Genomic DNA, 22991 nt, shown 5'->3' with positions numbered 1-22991 from the left:
ACTGGAAGGGAAAAAACAGGGCTGAGAAGGAGACTAACCTTTTAAAAACTCTTATGAGTTCCCATAGAAAATAAAACAACGGCCTCATTTCCTTCCATCCATGAGTCTTTTTATGAGTGATTGTTGTTTGAGGCAAGACTGGGAATCCAAAGGTTTTTAAATACTTTGTTAGCTTGGTTTTCGACTCAGAAGCCCACCGTGAGTGCTTTTAAGGGCCTGCACGAATCCCAGGATAGCCTAGGGCCACCCCCTTTGCTTTCTCTCTGTTCCCCCTTCCTCCCTGGCTGGCTTTCCCTCTACCTTCTCTCCAGCCCTCAGGATTGGAGGAGGCGAGGGCCAGGCCAGCCACTGATGCTGCTCACAGGTGCTTGGAAGGCTGAGGAATCGGTCTGGCTCCGGGTTCCAGGCAGACTTTCTGTTGATCTGGGCTGTCCTAACGCATCCCGAGCCTCGCGCCCAGCAGTTGCTCTTCAGACACGAAGTCGCGCCCGTTCTGTTAGTTGTTTCAGCGTTCTCTCTGGACTGCAAAACAAACGCTCTTCTCGGACTTTCCCTTCGTTTCTCTCCTTTCCTTGTCTCCTCCCTCCAGCTTTTGTGCATGGATTCAGTTGCTGGGTTCAGCTGGGAGGTGAAGCATGTGCTGGGATGACATAGAGGCTGTGAGAGCAAAGCGGTCGAAGTCTCTGACTTCTCCCTTTCTTGCCAAGGGGACGATCTGAACAGGCTCCAGGATGGCTGATGTCTGTGAAAGGGCTCGCAGATACTTGCCACGTACTATTACTGTTGTTATTGCCTTCGCAAGAGTCTGACATGTTGATACAGGTGGTGTGTGCGCTGGGGCTGGGAGGGAATCCGATATTGATTTGCAACCTGCAAAGAGCAAACTTCAGTTGTATCCTTCCCCTCATCCTTGCAGCGTGTGCACAAATATTTGCAGACCTGTTGAATGGCTCAGCCTCGCCGGGTGAGGAGGGTGGGGGGAGGGGAGCGACGTGGGGCAGCCGTGGGGTGATGGGATGGGGTGTGTCCCTTCTCACGGCTGGACACTTGGCACCGGGGCTGGGCTGCCGCGGCTCCCTGCGTGTTAGTGTTTGGCCAGCCTCCTGGCTCTGGCGGTGTGCTAACGGTTGCCATAGCCACGTGGCACGTGGCAGAGCTTCTCCAACGGGCAGGGCCTGAGAGTCTGCATTTCTAGCAAGCTCCCAAGTGAGGCCAGTGTGCTGCTGACTCCCTGGCCTGTATTGCACTTGGAGCAGGGAGGCTGTAAAAAAGTACCAGCGCTTTGGGAACTCCTCCAGGGCTGAGGAAGGAGAGTGCAGCTAAGCCCCTCCTCTGGAGACAGGGTGTGTCGAGGCTGCCCTGGAGTCCTGATTTGCCATTCAAGTGAACCCCGGAGGGATTAGCAGCTGGCCCAGCACTTGGGTGAGACCATCTCCCCCTCCAGGGGGGGAGTCCCGGAGGCAGCGCAGATGTTGTGTGAAAATCTGCCACCCTCCTTGCCGAAGGTTGCCCTCTCTCGCCCTCCCACCCCCCCTGCTCTGCCTGCCGACTTAAGCAGATCAGCTTTCAGCTCCCTGGGACTCCAAGAGGGCTTTGGATGAAAGAAAAGGCCCGTCCTTAAGAAGCAGAGCGGGAATCCAAGCATGCCTCTCGCCTGCTGCATGCCCAAGAATGCAGGTATTTGGGGTTTGCAACATTTCCTGGCAAGACAAAGGGGAAGGGGAGCCGGCGTGGGGGGCGGGGGGAGGAGGCCGGCCTGATGGGAGAGGGGCTCGCGCTGCAGCAGCGTCCTAATCTGGGGCGAATGAGGAGAAAGCGAGCCCTTTCCCAGGAACAGACGTGAGCAAGGGAGGCCATGCCTGACCCTCAGGGATGACCTTCACGTTTGTGCTCAGCGGCTCCTAAGCGCTGGGGACTCCGGGTTGTTCTTTCTGGCTGGCCAACTTGGCAACTCTCTGTTCCTTCTGAGCTGCTGGACCACTTAAGGCAGAGAGGACAAGCCTTTCTTCCTCCTCATCTTCTGCTCTGACGGTGGCCTGTCTTCCAAGAGGGCCCAGAGGGTATCCCAAGGTGCGGTCGGGGCAGCGTTCTCAGGCTGTGGCCTGGGCGGCTGGGGGCGGCTAGGCTCGGCCCCGCGTCCTGCACCGGCTGGCGCTGGGCCTAGCCTGCTGGCCCCTCGCTTCTCCTCCATCACCCCGCCCCCGCTGTCTTGTTGGGACTCCTCAGTATCCTGCCCTCATCCTGAGATCACACACAGAGACTTCTTTCTCTCCCTGGGGCCCCCGAACAGCCCTGGAGTGGGAGTCCCCAGACCCAAGTTCCCCAATGTCTAGTTTCTTTTCCACCTCCAGTGGCCTTACGTAACCTATTCGGGGCCATCTTGACTTCTTTGGTCCTAAACCCCTCTTCCTGATAGTTCTTCACTGTATAAGGCCAGCCGCACAGTTGAGCCTGTGTGGAAAGTGTTGACCTCTTTGCAGCATTCGTCCTGCACTGTGGTCAGTCCTTCCATTTTAACTCAGGCTCCGGCATGGCAGGGGCAGTGCCTTTCTTAGATTTCTTCTAGAGACGCCACCACCATCCCCGTCACAGTGAGCGCTCAGCAGGGCGGGGGCGGCGTGACGACTGAGGCTGGCTCTCTCCTCGGCCCGGCTAAGCCACCTGAGTGCACGTCGGCCTCCACTGTCTCTGCGGAGACTGAGGCAGTGCGTGGCCACGCTCTAAGGACCACCTGTTGGCCTAACCACTACTAACATGGTCGTCTGCAGCCCTGCTCAGTGACAGTGTTGTTCTGAGTTGCTTTTCCAGGTGTGGTGAGGGGAGGAAACAGGCCTGTGGACCGGGCGGCTTCTGGTGGGCACCACTGAAACCTGTGTCAGCTGCTTCAGGGCATCGCGGTTTCCGAATTGCGGGGGTGGAGAAATTGTTCAATCCGCATCTCAAATATCATATATGCTTACGATAAATAACCATTATTTGATGTGCAGGCCACACCTCAGGCCAATTCAGTCAGAATCTCTGGGGATGGACCCAGGCATCAGTGCGTTTCTTTAAAAGCTCCCCGGATGGAGTCCGGTGTGCAGCCAGGGTTGAGAACCACTGCCTTAGGTAAGAAGTAAGAAGTTCGCTCCCACTCTAACCCCCCACTTTCCCTCAGGGAACCGAGTGAGACAATTCAGGACCTAAATTCACACATTCTCATGAGGATCGGTGGATTCAGGAGAGAGAGAACAGCCAGGGAGTGTTCATCAGGCTGGAAGGAGTAAGTAACGGGAGGGGGTGTCAAAGGAATAAGGCCCCTCCGGGTGCCCGCCAGAAGTTTCCAGTCTGTGCTCAAGCAGAAAGATGGAGAAAAGACCTTTAGGACAGCTTGACCCAGTTTTCCTTGGAGACCTGAAGATGCAAGGCCTGGGGGTTGCTGGCAGGCCACGGAGGGATGGAGGAGGTTGCAGGGCCACATGGCAGAGGGCTCAAGCTTCACAGAGCGGCTGGCTCTTTGTGAACTCGGCCATCTTCTGGCATTAGTTTCAGCAAGGTCATGGCACCCCCGCCAGCTGTGGACAGCTCACGAGCGGGGAGACCAGGCCCTTAATCAAAGATGCCTCCAAGTAGGACGTGGCGGCTCTTGCATTCAGCACAATAAAAGCTGAGGGGAAAATGACTGCTTTTTGCTCCAACACAAATTTTATTACACCAGGTTTCATTATAAAATGTAATAGTTTTGGGTGTGTGTTTCTTACATAAACAGTAGAGTTACTGTGATCTTCACCATCTTTCAACCCGGAATCTCAAAGGGAGTTTTATTTACTAGATTTAAAGCCGTGGAACAATTGTTTCCTACGATTGCCTTATAAGCGCAGGAATAATTCAGGGAAAAATAAAACTCTCTGCTTTCTTTCCTTCTCGGCCCCTGCTGAATCTCCCCAACCCAGAGGCAGGCACAGCCATGCGCTGACCATGGTAGGTCCTGTAGCTGATAAGCTATATCTGGGTAGACTTCAATGGGATAGTGAGGTCCTCAGGAGGACAGGAGAGTGGGACTCAAGCAAGCTTCAGGCTCCTGTTGGGTGTCACGGTGGCTTGGGCAGGTGTGAGAACCCCTTAAGCTGATCAGGCGAGCTCTTAGGGCCCAGACCCCTACACCAACCCCTAGTCAGGGGCCAGAGGGCCCAACAGCTATTGCCATTATTTATGCCCCGATCTCTGGGCATTCATATTTACCAGAAGCGAAGCTTTCACATTAATATGAATGTCCGCTCAGGTCCGTTGGTTCGTTCCTGGGAACTCCACATTCAGAGGGAGTGAGGTGGAGACTGCCACCATCTTATGACAGTCTGTTTTGTCCATTTTATTGGTGTTTTCCATTTTTAATTCATCTATCTGGTTTTATATCCACTTCCTTGAGATTTTAAACCTTCTTTTCTATTTCTTAAGTTGAATCCTTAATTTAAGAAATAAATATGAGAATTGATAGCTATAAGTTTACCTCAGAGAACAGCTTTGGTAATTTCCATTGGTCTTACTGCGTGGGCTCGTTGTTAAGGGTTTCATCCTCTAGATAGTTAGGTTTGATGAGAGGCAGCATGGTGTGGGGATGCTTTAGTATCTGCCAGATCTGGATTTGAATCCTTACTCTGCCGTTTTTCAGTTGTGTGACTTTGGTCAAATTACAGGATTGCAACTTCCTTATTTCTAAAATAGAGATGGTAAAAATCTGCCTTGTATATTCTTTAAATGAGGATGAAATGAAGGAATGCAGGCAAGGGACTTCGCATAGCTCACCTAGTAACTGCTCCAACCATAGTAGCTATGGATAATAATCATATTTAAAATAATATGCCTTTGGCACAGGCAAAAGCTTCATGGCTGGGAAGCTGCTCTCCATTTGCATGTCTTAGGCAGAGGGCCAGGACAGTGGGCATCTTTTCTGGATCAACCCACTTATCCTAATGTCCTCCAGAGGCACTAGCAGATGGGACATGAAAATACCAACAGTGTGCCTAGGGAAGGGCATGCAGCCAAGTGTTACACTGGATTGAGCACGCTGAGGCAAGCCAGGAAAAAGCTCGGCATAACACAGAAATTCACCATTGAGAAATTCCTCCGAAATTTCTTAGTCTCCGTCTCTTGCGGAATGTTCCTCAGCAGAATATTTGAGCTGCTCTGTCCCAGACCTGGCTTCTTTCCCAGCTGCCCAACTAGGTCACTGCCCACTCTGTAAGGGCCTTGACTTCTTGGCACGGCCGGGGCCTTGAAGGAGGCGAGCATCGGGGGAGCTAAACTTTATGAAGCAGCATCTCTGTGCAGGGCACCAGGCTTGGCTGTGGGCCTCACACATGACTAAGACACTGTTCTGCCCTTGAGGACTTCCAAGTCAGGAGGATACTGACCCATGAGCACCAGAAAGGCTGGTCACGGTACCTCAGGGCCCAGCCAGAGGAGGAAGGGACCAGCTCTCCCTCGTCGGGTGCGGCATGGCCGGCCAAGTGTAGCCTATGGCGCAGAGGACCTTTGAACTGACTACGTTAGGGTAAATAGGTTAAGGTGTATCAAGTTTGGGGTGGATTTTTGTTTGTGGGGTTTTTTGTTTGCTTGTGTGTTTTGTTTTTGAGAACACGATAGAATGAGCTCTGATGATCTTCAAAACTAAGAAAAAGAAGTACCTGGTTTCTAAAACCAAGTGAAACATCTTTTATAGAGTCAGTATTTTGCAGAAAATCAAAGCCTATTTGCTTGGGATTGATTCTTGCCTTCTCTAAGGCGGTGGGGGGTGGGGGTGGGGGTGGGGGTGGGAAGGTAGAGGAGATGGTAAGATCAGGGAGGGCTAAGGCTGCAGAAAGCCAGAAGCAAGTGTAATCCGCTGTCCACACTCTATGCTGCACAACCCGTCTGTATGTAAACTTACGTGGAAGTTACTTGTCTGTGATTAAGGCAGAATCTCTGGGTCTTCTCTGAAGCTGACCTGTGCTTCTGAATACTCTGTCGGGTAGCCTGGCTCTCTCCCTCCTGGGTGCCTCTTTTTGGGTCAGCAGGGATACTGAGAAAGTCTACTCTCCTGAGGGATGCTGGCCTTGCATGTGGCTATAAGTCACTGGCCTTGAGTGTGTTGACAACCACTGGCTCCCAAAATGGCAGAAAGGAGACGTGGAAGGGAATTCATCTCAGCCGTATCCTCTCACATCTGAAACACAGGACTGGTTTTTCAGCGTGCAGAGGCCAAATGTCAAACACCAATAAGGGGAAAGATGCAAATGTTTCCTCAGCTTTGCTGAACTGAGGCCTCCCAGGAATGTTATCTTTGCTCACCTCTGGCCCCGCCTCTACAACAGAGAGAGGAAGAGGTTTTGATTTATTCGTAAAGATAGAGTACATCACTCTTCTCTCACCACCTCGTCTTTGTGTTATGCTTGCCATGGATGGCATTTGGCCTTTAACAGCTAGGATCCCTCTTGCATCTAAGTTTTTATCCCTGGAAACCTTCACCAGCAAGATAGAGCCGGATGATTAACTTTGAAATGAGGACGTGCTCGGGAACAGGCCGGGGGCACACATCAACGGCCACAGGGCCCTTGGCTTAAATGGTTAATAAATTACTCATCCCAACTAACGCAGGCCTCTAGCTCCTGCTCTGAAAGCCAGAGGTGATGATGGGGGCCACGGGTTTCTGGTACTTTCCACAGCTACCTTGGAAAGCAAGCAAAATGGCCATCTGGGAGAATTAAGATTAATTGTGTATTGAATGCTTTTCCTTGAAAAGAAGTTGACTTGTAGCTTTTCTTGATTAGCCTTTTTATTTTTCCCTTCTGCCTCTCTCCTCGTGGCATTTACTTGCTTCTGCTGCTGCCGCTGCTGCTGCTGCCGCTTTTCTTTTTACGCTAAAGACATCATGGGCAAGAAGAGGAGATTTTCTTTTGGAGAACAATGATCACATGAACAAGGTGACAGCAGATAAGCTAAAAGTCACTCCATTTTCTGCTGGGGAAAAAATGTGCTTTGCCGCCAAATGACATCCGCTTCTCTTTGTCTCCTTTTAGAGGAGGGTGGCCGGCCCAGCCACTGATGGACTCGAAAGAAATCACTGGCAGATAAGATGTACCCTTGATTCATATAAGAAGAGAAGCTTTTGAGTTCAAGGATAAAAAATGACTTCCTATCCTGTTCCACAGCATTCTTGTGGCTGGAACTCTCTGTACCACGGTGACATTTCTCTCCCCTTGGTCCAGGGTATCAAGCCGAAAATAACTATGAATTTTGAAACTTGGTAAAAGGCGAAAATCCAACTCATTGCAGTTTCATAGATATCTAGGCCTGGCTCGGACTCTGTAGGTACAGGATCTCCCTACATCCTGCCCTATGCTGGGGGCAAAGCTGAGGACTCACCCTACCTTTAAGGTATTGTAGCTACGTCCAGAGACACAACCAGCACTCAGTGAAAGAGCATTCAAGCCAAACTGGTGTATGACTACGAGTCCAAGCATGTCTATTAAAAAACAAACAAACAAACAAACCAGGCTTCAGAATGATTGAAGAGAAAGTGAACGAGGGATGGAGGAGGTGAAGAGGGAAAGGGAAGGAGGCTCCCTGAAGGAGGTGAGCTTTACTTCGATGGATTGGTAGGAATTTGTTGGCCAGTAGAAGCATTCCAGGGTCTTAGCTCTCTAAGCTGAGGTTCCTTTGGCAAAATCTCACAGGCTTGTTGTGAAGACTGAACGATGTAATGAAAATAAAGCACAGGGCACAGTGCCTGGCACGTGATAAGGGCTGGATAACTGTTTGCTGTCGTCGTCCTCCTCATCATCGGGAGATGGTGTCGTGAGTAAACCTTGCAGGGTCCTTCCTAGGGAAGGGAGGCTATTAGAGGTCCTTTTCCCTCTAATTTTCCCCCTTTTTCTGAGACTTGACTCTCATCTTTATATCTTGGCAGACTTTGGTCAATATTAGTTCACCTCTGGCAAAATGAAAGCAGATTCAACCAAGTATCAACAGATGTTTTTAACGCTACTCCAGTTCTCAATATAACACCTTATACGCTGCTTTATAATTGCAGTAGTGGGTGGATATTTGCGTGGAGGTATAAATATAAAACCAATGGCGTATGCTAGCATTTCTCTTGGGTCTTTGTTTTCAACAACTCATTTCAGCAACTTCAAAAAATATTCACTCGATATGTTTTTTCTTCTAATCTGTTTATCCTCCTGTGGTTTCACTTGGGTCACAGAGGAAAGGTATTTCTGGAAAGAAGCAATGAAACTTATTTCCTCTAAAGTTTAGCGGTTACAATAGAAGGCTACGTACTTTGCATCATAAATGATTAATATAATGTTTTTGAGAGGGGTCTGTCCATTGTCATTGGGGGCTGAGGAGATTTGGGGCCCAGGGGTTGGGGAAATCCAGGACGTTAATATTAAAAGTCCTTTAACGACCCCTTATTGTGTGCTCAGCAGGGCTACGCAAGTTGCTCTGTCACACTCGCTCCTCGTTGCAACCCTGTGAGGCAGGCACAACTATGCTCGTTCCCTAGATGAGGAAAATAACTTGCCCACGATTACAGCTCAGACGATACAGAGCCAGGACTTGGACGCAAGTCTGTCTGGTTCCAAAGCCCGGGCTTTTTACCACCAGGTTATACTCTGCCTGTAAGGATTTGAAAATAATGACTCCGAACTAAATGTGGGAGTGATATTTTTAGGTTATCATACAGGTTAAGAGTTAAAAGATGTGCTATGGCTTACGCTACAGTCTCTGCTTAGGTCATCCAAAGTGAAGGGAACTTAGTTTTTATTTGAAGGAGCAAAAGCCGATCAGCAGAGATGGCCCCGATCGAAATATGAGACTGTGAGCTGAGGTGTCAGACAAGGGACAGAACCAGTAGTGTCCCGTGTCTTCAGAAAACAAGGGTGGAGTAGGTAAGGCCTTTGACTTTCTCTTTCAGTTCCTAAGCTAGTTAACGTGGCGGCCTGTAACTGATATATTTATTACCCAGCATTGTTTATCAGTGACATATTGTCCAAATATTCATTTCCTAGGAGAGGGCTGTAAATGTCTTCTGGAATCATAAAAGGTGATAGATTAACAAGTGCTAGAGGTGGTGGCAGGTCAAGGAGTTACAATGCAGGATTTCCCACACCGCTGCTTGCAAGTGTTGGCAGTTCAGATGTTGTTGCTCAGTGGTGAGAAAGGGGATAGCCTGTCCTCTGATGTCCTAACTTCAGCGTCCCGGTGAAGGTGTTTGCAGGGATTATACTTTATCTCATTCAAAGTTTTTGAGCAAAGTAACAAGTAGCAGGTATGATTACAGCTCTTCCTGGAGTTGCAAAACTCTGATTTTAAATGTCTCCCTTCTACACTTGGCCATCTTCATACCATCATCTGCTTTCCCAGAGTTCCCAAGGCCACTTGCTCTGGATAGCTACCCAGCTGCTCTGTGCTGACAGCACTACCTGTTGGTTAGAACAGAGAACTCCTGGACTCATCATCCTTTCTAGTACTTTGAGATGAAAATGCATGTGTCTCTGAAGTTCCCTACGCCAGCCGGGAGTTTTAGCCGTGCAAAATTGTTTGCGTTTTCTCATCACATCACGCTGTCTCACACACCCCCAGGCCGGTATACACCGTCCCCTCCCTAGAACGTTTCTGTGACCAGTTTCATCCTAGTCCGTTTGGAAGCCTTGGCTTAAGCATCGCCTTCCTTGGGAAGCCCTTCCTGGAATTGCCCAGGGGGATTTTGACATCTCCCCTTCCGTAGCCCATAGGCTATACATGCCTATATTTTAGTGGTGCTTCCAAGGGCAGGCAGAGGATGAACTAGCACCCTTAAGGTGGAGCTGGAGACGGGGAGACTCAGGTATGGCCCAAAGCAGCCTTCCAGAGATCTTTAAGATTTCTTTGTAATTGTATGCATCTATAAAATCTGCACTATTCTCTACATTGTTTAATATAAAACAGTCTCCCCCCAAACAATTATTGAGTAGAACTAGTGGTCCAGGAAGATTCCCCACGTTTATCCTGTGGCTTCCTGAACCCTCAGACACAACACACTGTATCTCGCGAGTATGTGTAAGTCTCTCTGAAAAGCGTGTACAGCAGTGTCTTTCTAGTCGGCTGTTCTGTGAGCTTCCTCAGAGCAGCGTCTAGGTCTTTCATCTGTGCTATAATATTTATAAGATTTTGGACTCAAAAAATTTTCCTTGAATGAGTGAATCTTTCTAGTGATCTCGGGCATAATAAAGAACCAGTGTTATTAATCCTCAAAGAGATAAGACACTCCAGTTGTAGACCCCAAGGTCTCCGTCAGCCCACTGTTCTGTCTAGTTATTCTTGCATTTCGTTGGGCACTGGCATTTAAGATTAATTTTTAAAACTGTCTTCCGGAGTTATGTTAACATTTATTCACTACCACGATACCGGTATCGTTTTCAACTCCTGTTCACGGCAAATGCGTATTTCCCCAGCAACACTGCGGAAGAAAGAAGCCTTGATGGGCAAACTTGGAACTCTAAATGCTATTTGTCACTTCTTTTCCATGGGCTGGAGACTGACTGTGTTCAAGCCTCTGCTTATAGGGCTTTACTGCCCACAGCCTGAGGGAAGGGGAAGGAGGCCTAAAGCCCGAGTCACAAAGTGACATCCAGAATCACTGGAGTGGTCAGGGATGACCTCAGATTGGTCCTTCCTTCGGGTCTCTCGGGTTCTACCAGCATCGTCATTGGGCTACCTTGGGTGTGTAATGTACATCCCAGGAAGCCAGAAACATTCATTCTTACGCATCCTACCGACGTTTGCATCTGTATAACCCTAAAACTCTTGTTCCTCTCAGGTTCAGACAAGTGAACACTTGAAGCATCTATTATCTCTCCTTTAAAAAAAAACTCAATTAAAAAAAATCTTAAGTTTCTTAATAAATATTTGAGTAAAGGAGCTCCTCTGTGCAAAGCAACTTTCAACACATGATCCATTTATTATGAAATTATTCTTCAGAAACTTCCCACTGCTACCCTTCCTTCTTTAGAAATCAGTTACTCTTCGTAGAAATGAAACACCCTGCAAGAACAGGCCAAACTATGCCTCAGTTGTCCTCTGTGTCACACTCCAGCTGGCTTCTCTAGTGTAGCTTCTGGTACATCCTAGGGGGTGCACCCGGTCACTTCTCTTTCTGTTGTTCAACTTGACCCCATCCTTCAATGAAGAAACCTTCCCTCCCAGTTGGGCACGTAATAACTCTTTTCCTGTTTCCTCTGATCCGGATGTTTCAGTTCTGATTCCACCTGGAAGGCAACTCACGGAGGTCCCAGCCCAGAGCCCGAATCCATGTTCTCAAACTGGGCAAAGCTGTTGGGAAGCAGGGTCAGAGCCTGAAATGGGAAAAGCTGCAAACACTGGTATAGGGAGGGTTGTTTGTTTTTTGAATTCATAAAGTTTCTCAGTAAAACATCCCCTTTTCGGGAACATAATTAGTACGTGTTGAACCACAAATGTAGAAAACTCATGGAGGGCACAGACCAACATATTTTCACAGAGCTACAAAGAAGGTTTCTTTCTTTCTCCTTTTCCTTTATACGCTCCTTATAAAACCTTGCCGGAGTCAACTAACAGGGGCCCCCTTTCATCACATACACTTTTTCCCGAGAAGTAAAATGAACTAAATTAATTCATTCACTCAGCACTGTAAATACCAAATGAAAAAACCATAGGTATATAGATGTCAGTACTGCCTCTGTAATTATGTTTTGTGTTTGTATAACTAGAGGACACCGAGAGAAAGAAAAGAGAAATTATTCAAAGTGCAAAGGTTCCCAGGTTTACTAAGAAAATTAGAAAAGAAAAAAGCCCAAGCACCCACATGTGAAGATAGCTGAATAATCAACTCACGTGTTAACTTTCCAGCATTTTCTTCAAAAGAAGTGGCTTTTGATGAAACTGCTAGGAACTCCACATGCTAGACGTTTTTCCTATTGAATAAAGTTAGTAATTAATGTAGCAATTAAGAGTGCAGGAATTGAGTTCACTATGTTGAAATTGCAACGTACAGCCAAGGTTGAGGACTACTGTTGGAGGTATTGAGTTGTAACCGTTATTTCTTCCTTTCTTAGATTGTTGAGTGTGGCCCTAATTTAGTTTGTAATTAGTCTTTTCTTCCTTTTGAGGGTCTCCATCCGTAAGTTTCCCAGGTGTGTGGGAAGGAGAAGGGTGCCCATCTGTGTCTTTGGATACCTTCTCTTCTTACGAAGATGGCCATGACCGCTGTTGTTGACTATTGCAAAACTGACACCACACCCTAATACACTGTAGTTCTTCTTGTTCCAGGGCGTTACTCCTCTTTTTCCCTGAGGGGGTTCTGGGGTTGAACACATCCTCTCTCCTTCACTTTCTTCTATCCACTGATCGACTCTTGAGGGTGGCTCTGGGCCACTCCCCTTGGCGAGGCTTTTCCCCAGACCACGCGACCCAACATCAGCCTGGCCAGCCCAGGACTGAGGAGGGGAAGGTGGGTTTCTGGGACCGAAGGCTATTCATAGGAAGCGTCGCTGAATTGGCACTTTCACGGGATGAGAGTGCTGTGATAAATAAATGAGATGATGTGAAGACTTTGAGCTATGGCAATATTTGGAGCCACCAAAAAGAAATTCGTTTTTTTAAAGGAGGTTTTAGTTTATCGATATCTGCACTTCAGTGAACAATTCTCAACCCTTAGCATCTGTTTTGACAAGTGGTTAAAAATTTAATGAACTTCCTCAGTTGGTCTTTTCTGGGTAACAGAACACCCCAGTATTTAGTGGCTTAAAATTGAATGGCTGGTCCTTCTGGTTGAGCCCTGCAGGGCTTGCTTGTGTGTCTGTAGTCACTCAGTTGGCACTAGATGCCCTAGGGTGGCCCCATGCACATGTCTGGTGGTTAGCAGGCTATGGGTCAGAATGAGGGGGAAAGTGGGCCCCGTGTGTCTTATCAGCCAAGAGAATAGCCTAGCCCAGCCTTCTTCACAGCGTGGCAGTAAGCCTGGGGAGGCACCAAGATCAGCAGAAGTAGAAGTTGGAACGCATCTTGAGGCCTAGGCTCAGAACAGGTTCAATGTCACTTCCGCTACATTTTGTTGGCCAAATTAAGTCACCAGGCCTGCTCAGATTCAGGGTGGAGAAATAGATTCCACCAAGAGCTGAAAAGTACTGTAGCTCTTTTTTGAAATCGATACAATAACCAAGCACCCTTATTTGCAATTTTTAAAATATATAAATGAAAATGGGTTTGGATTCCATATATATGCGTTCAGCGTTCTTCCACTAATAAGGTAACTCTCACCTGCATTCAGATAGACTTTGTAAGTGGGACAGAAGGGGTAGGAGTTGCCCGTGGCCATGACAACGAGTCATCCATGTAAATACTATCTACCATGTGGGTCATAGTGTTCAAGGATTGTGAACAGCTATCCAGAAGGCAGTGTGGTGAGGTGGAAAGAGCATGAATCTTGGAATCCGACAGATCCAAGTTCAAACTCCATCTCCCCAACTTTTAGCCGGATGGCCTCGGCCAAGTTACTTAACCTCTCTAAGCATCAACTTCCTCAACCATGAAACAGGACTGGCAATACCTAAGGCATAGGGCTGTTGTGAGGATTAAATGAGATTATGGTGTAACATCCAGTACACAGTAAAGCGCCATTTCATGCTTCCCCATCCCCTTAAGTTTTTGAAATTCATGTGCAGTGGACGTAGTGACTTCTACTTAGAATCAAAGCTGCCCAGTTGCTTTCTCTGCCAGCTGCCAGCTTTTCTTTTTCCATACACTGTCTATGTTAGAGAGATGGCCTGGGATCTTGGCAGTATTTGTAAACATAAGCTTACAGCTAACAGTTCCAAGGCAATTCTTAGTTTTGGTGCTACAAATTATTTCACATTTTTGAATTGTACATAGGTTGGTTTTCTTGATGGTCTGGCTATGCTGAGGAATTCTGGAAACTCACCATCAGGAAAGAAGGCTTTGAAATGATGATGGGAATGATGTTCTCTCAGAAAGGATGCATCTACATTGGATAAAGTTTGCAAACATCTAGGAGTTCTAAATAGTGAGGTTGGTCTTTGGGGGCTTAAAGCAGGCCAGATTGGGCAAAACCCGTGCTTCTCTGATGCATTCCACGGGGCTCCATTTTGGCTAAATCATCATAATTCCCATCAAGACAGCACAGAATGATAATGGTTTTATTTATTATCTTATATGCACTGCCAGTATATGCAAAGCTTTATAGCTTGCCATAAATCGAGAGGGATTATCACAGCTGTTACTTACTTTAACAGGTCACAATACAGTAGTTGATGCCAGATGGTTTTGAGAATTTTGAGAGAGAAATGTTGTACAGGCAGCCATGTAGATACTAGCTTGGGTAGTTGGGCCCCTGAAATTAATTTACATTTGTTACGATATGAAATATATATGAATAAACACATAGTTCCTTACGAACGAGTGAGCCACTTTATAGCAGTGGTTTCTTGTGGAAGTCGCGGGGTCTCCTGGGAGCAGTGGGCGGGGGCAGCAGTAGCGACGTGCTGCTGCTAATAGGAGAGATCAGGAGTAAGGCTCCGCCACAGCCATAGCTATGCAGGGGCATCCAGCTTGCTCCAGGGAAATAAACTTTGGCGGCCAAACTGGGTTTCTAGCATTGGAGCCAAAGAGAGTAAAGCGGGGAAGCCACCTTAGGGAAACATACGGAGAGGGTGTGTATCCTGGAGAGTGGAGCTGGAATTGGGATCCCCAAGGTCACCAACAAGGTCAGCCTGGGGCAAAAAGGTTACCCAGGCTGGGCAGATGCCAGAACATATTATTGCCCTTGCAGATGCTGACATTTACGCGTAGGGTGGTCAGTTCTGGATGATCAGCAGAAATGGCAAGAAGAAATAAGAACTGACGATGAGGAATCATTTCAGAAGGTGGTGCTGGTTCCAGGTTTCATGGAACAATAGGCTTCCAGCGTGAGAGACCTAGCGAAAACCTCCCAGGTCATCTCCACCCTCCTTGTTCTCTAGATGAAGAAACAGACCAAAAGGATCACTTACATACGGTCATCTTGGTTCTTTCAATAAAGTAGTGAAATCAGACCGTCAGGGTATGTGGAGTCTGTAGGCCTCTCCCCAGATCTCTCCCCGTGATGTGCCCCACCAATGTGTTTCCTGCTGCCCGTCTCATGCTGGGAGAGGACCGCAGCCCCACCGATCAGAATAACCCAAAGACCAGGTCTAAAGCACAGCTGGGTTTCCTTGCTAAATTGTCCCAAGATATAAAGATAATATACCACGTCTGGAACAGGAATAAAATTGTTTGGCCTCTTCCAGTCGATTCTTCCAGCTCCTATAATATAGGTGTCAACAAAATAATTAAGCAGGAAAGGCGAGTTTAAAACAGATTTGGGGGCTTCCCTGGTGGTGCAGTGGTTGAGAGTCCACCTGCCGATGCAGGGGACACGGGTTCGTGCCCCGGTCCGGGAGGATCCCACGTGCCGCGGAGCGGCTGGGGCCGTGAGCCATGGCCGCTGAGCCTGCGCGTCCGGAGCCTGTGCTCCGCAACGGGAGAGGCCGCTGCGGTGAGAGGCCCGCGCACCGCAAAAAAAACAAAAAACAAAAAAGCAGATTTGGGGCATATGAGGGGTATCCTCTATGTGTAGAAAATCAGGAAGTGACAGTATTTTGCAAGTTGAATAGCCCATGCATGTCAAGGGACAGAATTAGAACCTTTATTGTAGATTCCCCCAAGATGACTAGTAGGAGAATTAAAGCTTTGAAAACTTGTAGGCTAGACAATACCAAAATGCCCCACTCTTTTCAGAGATGCTGAGCTTCCAATAACTTCAGCTCTCTGGGACACAGCACTGAGCCTGAAAGTAAGTGCAAGGAGTTTCCCAAGGCTGCAAATGGTTGTCGGCGAGCCCGCGCTTCTCATTTGGGTTCTCGCTCAGACCACTAGTAACTCTTCTTCAATGGGCAGATGTTACCCAGCCATGGTGTCTGTTTTCCTCAGCCCACCGTGGATTCAAACTATGGGGAAGGACCTAGAAGAAGGGTGAGAGAGGAATGACAGTGGGGACTAAACATGAGGGAAAGAGCTTGGAAATCCAAAAGGGAGTCTTTGAAATGTGTTACCATAGAGACCAATAATAAGCCTTCTTAATAAAGACCCTAAGTAATCAGCAAAGCATTAAATTGTGTTTTGTATCATCTGATTAAAGAGATAGGAAAGTGAATTGTTCAAGGTAGGCTAATTCTGGTAATCAACCCCCACCATTTCAGTGGCTTCGTTCTCACACTGCAGTCTAATGCAGGTCGGCATGCAGTCATTTGGTACCCAGGCGCCTTCCATCTTGGGGTTTCTCCACCCTGTAGAGCCTCTGTGTTCCTCCTGCGGGGGAGAGAAGGGAGTGTGTGTAGGAACGGGCAGGAGCTCTTCTGGGCCAGACCTGGAGGCACGCAGCCCTTTCCCACATCCCCCTGGCTAGCACACAGTTACATGGCTGCGCCTGTCTGCGAGGGAGGCTGGCTGGAGGAGAAAGGCGGAGACAGTTTGCTGAACAACAAACTAGCCGGTCTTTTCCGGGGAAAGTATAAAATATGCTCTAACACAACAAGGAGCTTCAGTAAACTGCTCTTGGTTGGATAAACTTGAATTGTATGGAAAATCACCTGTGTAGACTTATACACTTCCTGGTAATACCAGTGAAAGGGAATAGTCCTGTCCTAAGTCACACTGAAGGATCAGAGGCTGGCAAACTAGGGCCCTCAGGCCAAATCCCCCCCACCCCCCCCACCCCCCCCCACCCCGTCTGTTCTGTGCATAAAATTTTATTGGAACACAGCCACATCCATTCATTTATGCCTTTTTGAGCTATAACAGCAGGGTGGAGTCATGGCAGCAGAGACCACGTGGCTTTCAGAGCCTGAAATATTTATTACCTGGCCCTTTACAGAAGGAGTTTGCTGATCCCTGCTCTAGACCATCACTGTCCTAAAGGGAGGACACATTTGCAGTTCTTTTCCTCCTGAGACCTGGTACCCTTGGCTGACAGAAAAAACAAGCAGGACACCCACATGGGCTGGGACGTAAACTCCGCCCTTTGAATGCCAGCTCCAGCAGGGCCCAGAGTCTGCTCTTTCCCCGCCAGAACCCAGCACAGTAGCTGGCATCTAAGAGACGTTCAATACGTACTTCTTTTTGGACCCTCAAGCCATAGGAAGCAACAGGGACCCTAACCACCATGAAGGGGGTAGGGAACTCAGAAAAACTCCAATATGAGCATGTGCGGGAAGGTCTCAAGGAAGGAACTACCTTCCTTCACTGGGCTTTTATTATGTGTCAGGCACCATCATGGTGCTTTGTATCTATCATTTTATTTCCTCTTTCTAACAACCCTGTAAATTAGGCATTCCTCTTTGCGTTTTACAAGTGAGGAAACCAAGGTTCAGGGAAGTCAAATGATTGTCCAAAGGCCATACTGCTGAGAGTGGAGGAGCTAGGATTCAAACACAGGTCTTTCTGGGACCAAAGTCCAGGGTTGTTTTGGGGCTTTTTTCTCTCTTTTTTTTTTCTCTATACCACAGGACTTGCTAAAACCTTATCCAGATGTAAGTAATCTAGTTATATCATTATTTTCATCACCACCGTTAACAACAACCTCATAATTGTAAAGATCACTGCGAAGGGCAAGACACGGATGGCCATTTTCATCACTTAATAGAGTTCTGCAGGCCTCACTGCCAAGGCTCTCCCTTGATAGAGCAGCCCTGAAAACCCGGAGCAACGCGGTTCATCTCCTTGGGATGTGTGATTAGTAATTTGGCCACCAGCTCCCCACGATCTTGCAGGGATCGCTGTAGAGGGGGGCCATTTTGCTTGTCTGAACATAAGCTCTCATTTCAGGGCCTGAGCGGTTTGAGTCCATGGGGCGGGGCTCCCCGTGCCCCAGTGGAGTCTGTCCCGGAGCTCTCTGTACCTTTAACGGGCTCCCGGGTGCTGCTGGTCCTTTGATGAGCAAGTCTAAGGGAAAGCCTTCCCTTTTCTTTTCAGCCCACCCCACACCCCCCCGTGGCCACTCCACTAGGCCTCCTGGAGACTAAGGAGCGGTGGGTACTGCCCCCACTGACCCCTCAGTGACGTCTGGCATTCTTGATCATGCCGCCTTCGTGAAACCCTTTGGTCCCTCGGTTTCTAAGAGGGGGCCCTCCCTCCCTCCTGGTCTGTGTCTCTGACTCCTCTCTCTCTCTGTCTCTGGTGGGCTCTTTTCCCTTGCCTACCCACCCCTTAAACTTTGGGGTTCATGACTCTTCTCAGCCTCACTGGGGGAGTGACAGTGCCACCTCCTCCCACTTCATCCTTCCTGACCTAGCCACGCTGTGTCTTCCAGGGGGGACTCCAGCCACCTTCTCCAGTCTCTGCTGGAGGCTGGCAGCCCTCTGAGGAGGTTGGTGTGAGTGGGGTCAGAGGAGAGCAGCCAACCCAGACTAACTTGGGTTGCATGTGGTACTTTATGTGACCACAGTCATAATTCGTAGTAATGCCAATTAGGAAGTACTCTCTACCAGTGCTTGCGCAAACCCTGTGATTTCTTGTGACCTTGGCAAGTCGAGTGTTTCACCACAATTTGTGAATTATGGAAGAGTCAGGGGCCTCGTGGACGCAGTACTGCTCTGGCATGCAAATCTGCCCAGGGCATAAGTCTCCCTATTTGAAGATAGGTAGCCTGGTCAAAAAATAGTCAAGTTTTCCCTAAATGGGTTTCCAAGGCATCAAGACAAATTACCGAAAACTGCCTCCCACAAGGCACATTTTGGATAATTTCATTCACTGGTTTTTCCCTTGTTATATATTAGGATATATCCCATAAGTGTTGTGTTTTACGTGGCCCTAAATGGCTTTCTGTCTTCTGCATGTGGTTGTTACATAGAGAACCTGCCAGCCTAAGGCATGGGCACACACTGCCATGGCTTTTAACCCTGGTTCATCCTCAGAGCTGGTTGAATTACCCTTCCCTGGAGATTAGCACGTCGCTGGGAAGGCACTGTCTTTGCAGTGTTTTTAAGCCTGGGCAGGGTGACTTGTGTCTAGGCTGCGAGGTTTCGGAGATGACTAGGGGGAGGGGACGCAATGTTACAATATTCGGGCCGCTCTAATCCTGTTACGCGCGTGGGCACATGCTCCACGCCAGTCTCTGTCCTCCCTCTTGCCCCGGCTGGAGGAGTTGGCACGATCGGCGTCTCTGATTCCTCTGCTGTTGGCCAGAGACCAGGGAGCCGGGAGGTGAGAAGGGAGCCACGGGGGTGCGGTGCTGAGCAGCCGCGGTCGGTCCAGCCTGATGGTGATGTGCCGAGCCCGCCGCCACTCTGGGCATGGGTAACGCGCAGCACCAGCGGTCGCGCTACCGGAGAAGGAAACGCACAGGTACCAGAAATCCGGATCCGGGATCCTCCGCAGCCCCCCGCTTGTCTCAGTGCACAGGGCCCGCGTTGTGGCCGGCTCCCGCGCGCCACCGAGTTTGGGGCTGGGGTCTGAGTCCTGCAGCTCACTGCGGCTGGCAGCAGGGGACGGATTATTTTTAGCAGGTTCCCTTTAGCCCAGTGGAGCCAGGAGATGCTCACAGAGCTGGGCGGCTGTCTGCAGAGCGTTGGTGCAGCCGTGCCTGCTGCCCGGGAGGTTTGGCTGCCGCAGTCCCCTCCATTCACTGGGCTGTAAATCGAAGCTGTCTACACAGGCAAGGCGCTCGATCCCAGCGTGGCCCTGGGGCTACGTCCCGCCCAGGTCTCCAGGCACCTGATTTCCCAGTGGTCAATTAGGTGTCTCTGCCTGCAGCATTGAAGCAGTGGAGGGGCCAATGCCCGGGCTTTGATGGAGTGCGCCGTGCGCAGAGACCTCCCCAGTCGACTTCCTCATCAGAAGGCAGCATCCATTCATAATTCTCTCTCAGCCTGTGGACCGAGTTTGGCTGGAGCTGGGCATGGACTCCTGCGATCTCCCTTTTTGCATCTGAAGCAGAAACTAATATAAAAAGGAAAAGGAAGGGGGAATGCGGTCCTAACGCAACGCGGCGCTGAAAAGCCCCCGAGAGGCCTCTCCTTTGCGGGGAGAGGGAGAAGAGGCAGATCGCGAGCCCCGCGCCCCAGCCAGCTGCTGCTTCGCTGCGGAGCCGGCACGCATGCCTACCTCACCTGACGGCCGCATTCCTGGGGAGCCGGCTCGGGGCCCGGCGGCGCGCCCAGGGCGCACGGGCGGTAGGATTTCTGCAGCGGGGGAACGATGCGCCGGCGGGCTTCCCAGGGCCGAGCCCGAGCCTGAGCCTGAGCCTGAGCCTGAGCCTGAGCCTGAGCCTGAGCCTGAGCGGGCACCCGGGGAGGCTAGCCTCGGCGCGGCGCCCCACCGCAACCCCCCGGGATGCTCTGCGACTCACAGCCCAGGCCACGCGGGTGTGTTTGAGATGGGACCAGCGTGGGGGGAGGGGGTATGGGTAGGTGACATCATTTGTAACTAATTTTTCACACCTCTGGGTGGTGGGTGAACTTAGGGAACGGAGGAAGCAAGAGCCACAGCCCCGCCGCGCGCTAGCCTGAGGAAATAACCCCGGCCGAGGTCTGAGAGCCGGGTTCCCTTGGCAGAGAAGAGTGAGGATGAGCGGGCGGTCAAGGTGGACCGCACATAGCTCCAAGGGAGGAGGGGAGCTTCTCTGGCTTTCAGGGGTCTTTCTTTCTTTCTTTCTTTTTTTTTTTTTTTTTTTTTTGGAAGCATATCGCAGCTGCAGTTTTGAAGTTTGCCGCCTCCTCCCCACCCCCCAGCCCGGGTTTGGGGGAGGGGCGGCACTCTTACACGCCGCTGCCAGGGCCTTTACTAGCTGGGTAGAGGGGGCTGCAGGGGTTGCCTGGTCTGGTGGCGAAGGGACTCGAAGGCACTGTTAAGTGGGAGGGCACCCTGAGGCTCGGCCTTCCAAGGGCTCTGAGGGCTCGGGAGAAGTTGGGGGATACCTCTTGGTGCCCCATCCTGTTTTCCTGCCCTGCCACTTGGTGTTGGGTGACATTCTGCCTGTGCAGGGGTTTCACTGTCATGGAGCTGGCTGTGATGCTGTAAGGCAAATGGACTGTTAAGGATGAGCTGGAAAAGAGAGGCGAGAGAGCTGGAGCTTTTCCTTCTGTGGCAGTGTTAACCCCGTCAAGCCTGCTCCCTTGGCACACCTGTCCACCTGGGTCACCGTCTGTGGGCGTGAGTAGGGCTGCTGGCTGACTAGCCCTGCCGGCCGGTGGGCCAAAGCTGGACCTGCCCAGGGCCTGCCAGGCCCGGAATGGGTGGACAGTAAAAGAGCAAAGCCCCACCTGGTGCCCCCTCAGGGGAAGATTAAGCAGGCCCGCCATGATGGTGCGCAGCGTTTTAGCCATAGTGTGCTCTGCTCTTGAGTTTGGGAGCTCTTGCTTTATGAGGTTTTTATTTGATAGTTTCGTGCCTCCTGGTCACCACTTTGTTTTTCACAGCTGCTTGTGAGCGAGACAAAGATAACAGCGTCTAAAAATACCCTGCGGCTGGAGATGCAGCTTAGCTTGACCCCACTATTACAAGGATGGGGTCTCCCTTCCCAGCTGCGTGAGGGTGAGCCACACTGGGCCCCCAGACAGCCTGTGACCAGGTGCACACATCCTTCAGAGCAGTTCAGCCACCAGTCTCAGGACAGGGTGGGGATGCTAGGAAGCTGATCTGTGTGAGAGAGCAGCAGCCCATCCATCCCTATGTGAGGTCCTAAGCAACTGGGCTGCAAGATTGGGGGATGGGAGTCCAGACAGAGACCCCTCCCCAGCCCCCAGCCATGGGTATCTGCAGCTTTACATTCCCTCTGAGTTCTGCCTAGCCATATGTGAGGCTTCCTCCTCTGTGCCTAGGGGCCAGGAGGCCACTCCCCGCAGTGGAGTTTGGCCCAGAATACAGAGAGACCAAAGGGTCCAGGTGGTGCTTAAATCATGCCAGCTTCCTGGGTGCAGACAGTAGCTGGGGTGCCCCTCTTTCTTTTCCAGATGGAAATCCCTGGAAAGCCACATGTGGGGCTTCCTCCTCTGTGCCTAGGGGCCAGCAGGCCACTCCCCGCAGTGGAGTTTGGCCCAGAATACAGAGAGACCAAAGGGTCCAGGTGGTGCTTAAATCATGCCAGCTTCCTGGGTGCAGATAGTAGCTGGGGTGCCCCTCTTTCTTTTCCAGATGGAAATCCCTGGACAGTTGAGTGAGGAATCTCTTCTTGGAAATTGAGAGGTACCCAGTCTGTCTGAAGGGGACCAGCCCCAGCTGATGGGGAAGGTACCACATGGAAGGGAGACAGGAAGGGACTGAGGACTTCAGTGATCCTAGTGGATGGTGGGAAGCTCAGATCTCTTCCTGCGGGTTCTGGATCCCTTGAGCCTGCCAGGGCTCTCCCGTTATTTATTTTCAAAAGCCTTAATTTCCCCCATGTTCGCCTTTTCTTTGGCAGCAAAGATGGCAAAGTCCAGCTTGAAGAAAACAGGCCCCATCTGTTCTTGATCTGGTTGAATGATAGGAATTTTTTTTTTTTTTGCAAAAATGCATTGGTAATGGCTGAAAAAATGTAAATGCCTAACTTTTTAACCATGAAAGAAATAAACTAAAGAGTATGGGAATTTAAGAGGGAAGGTGTAAATTACCACCATCAGTTCGCTATTCAAGACGGAACCTACTGGGTGATTCTCTCCTCCTTTTCAAAGTGAATTTTGATTTTAAAATTTTACCTTTATTTTCTGTAGGTAGGTCAGAAATATAATCATCAGGACAATATTAAGGTAGAGTTTGATTTGGGAGAAGGAAGAGACTGGGAAAGAAAGCACCTCTGCTAAATCCTCTCATCATTCCTGATTAGTCTTCTCTTAGAGGCTTGAGAACATTTGCTGGTTTATCTTTAAAATGCCCCTCATCTTTGTGTTCCCTACAGAAGATGCAAGATTACTGATGATTCAGTGTAGCCAAAAGGCCCAGTGCAACAG

General features: G+C 49.7%; 1 protein-coding gene and 1 long non-coding RNA gene across 5 annotated transcripts in view; one reads left to right on the top strand and one right to left on the bottom strand.

The window, feature by feature from the left end:
- Positions 1–22991, top strand: part of NHS (NHS actin remodeling regulator) — a 349080-nt gene that overhangs the window by 237799 nt on the left and 88290 nt on the right. Inside the window, exon 1 of one of the 3 annotated variants that reach the window (XM_067723302.1) lies at positions 1042–1677. The exons of the other annotated variants lie outside the window; for them this stretch is intronic. Within the exon in view, the coding sequence (XP_067579403.1) occupies positions 1644–1677 (34 nt within the window). The 5' untranslated portion in view covers positions 1042–1643. Of the gene's footprint in view, positions 1–1041; positions 1678–22991 lie in introns of those variants that run through there. 3 annotated transcript variants of the gene reach the window in all.
- The window catches only part of LOC137217059 (uncharacterized), a 98288-nt gene continuing 89471 nt past the window's right edge, over positions 14175–22991 (bottom strand). For both annotated transcript variants that reach the window (XR_010939997.1, XR_010939994.1), the window contains exons 8-9: positions 16261–16377; positions 14175–15007 (exon numbers count right to left, since the gene is read on the bottom strand). This is a non-coding gene — a long non-coding RNA (uncharacterized lncRNA). The remainder of the gene's footprint in view (positions 15008–16260; positions 16378–22991) is intronic.

Source organism: Pseudorca crassidens, chromosome X (assembly GCF_039906515.1).
Source record: "Pseudorca crassidens isolate mPseCra1 chromosome X, mPseCra1.hap1, whole genome shotgun sequence".
NCBI classification, from domain to species: Eukaryota; Metazoa; Chordata; class Mammalia; order Artiodactyla; family Delphinidae; genus Pseudorca; species Pseudorca crassidens.
Note: the sequence above shows the minus strand (reverse complement) of the source record. Positions and strands in the feature narration are given on the sequence as shown.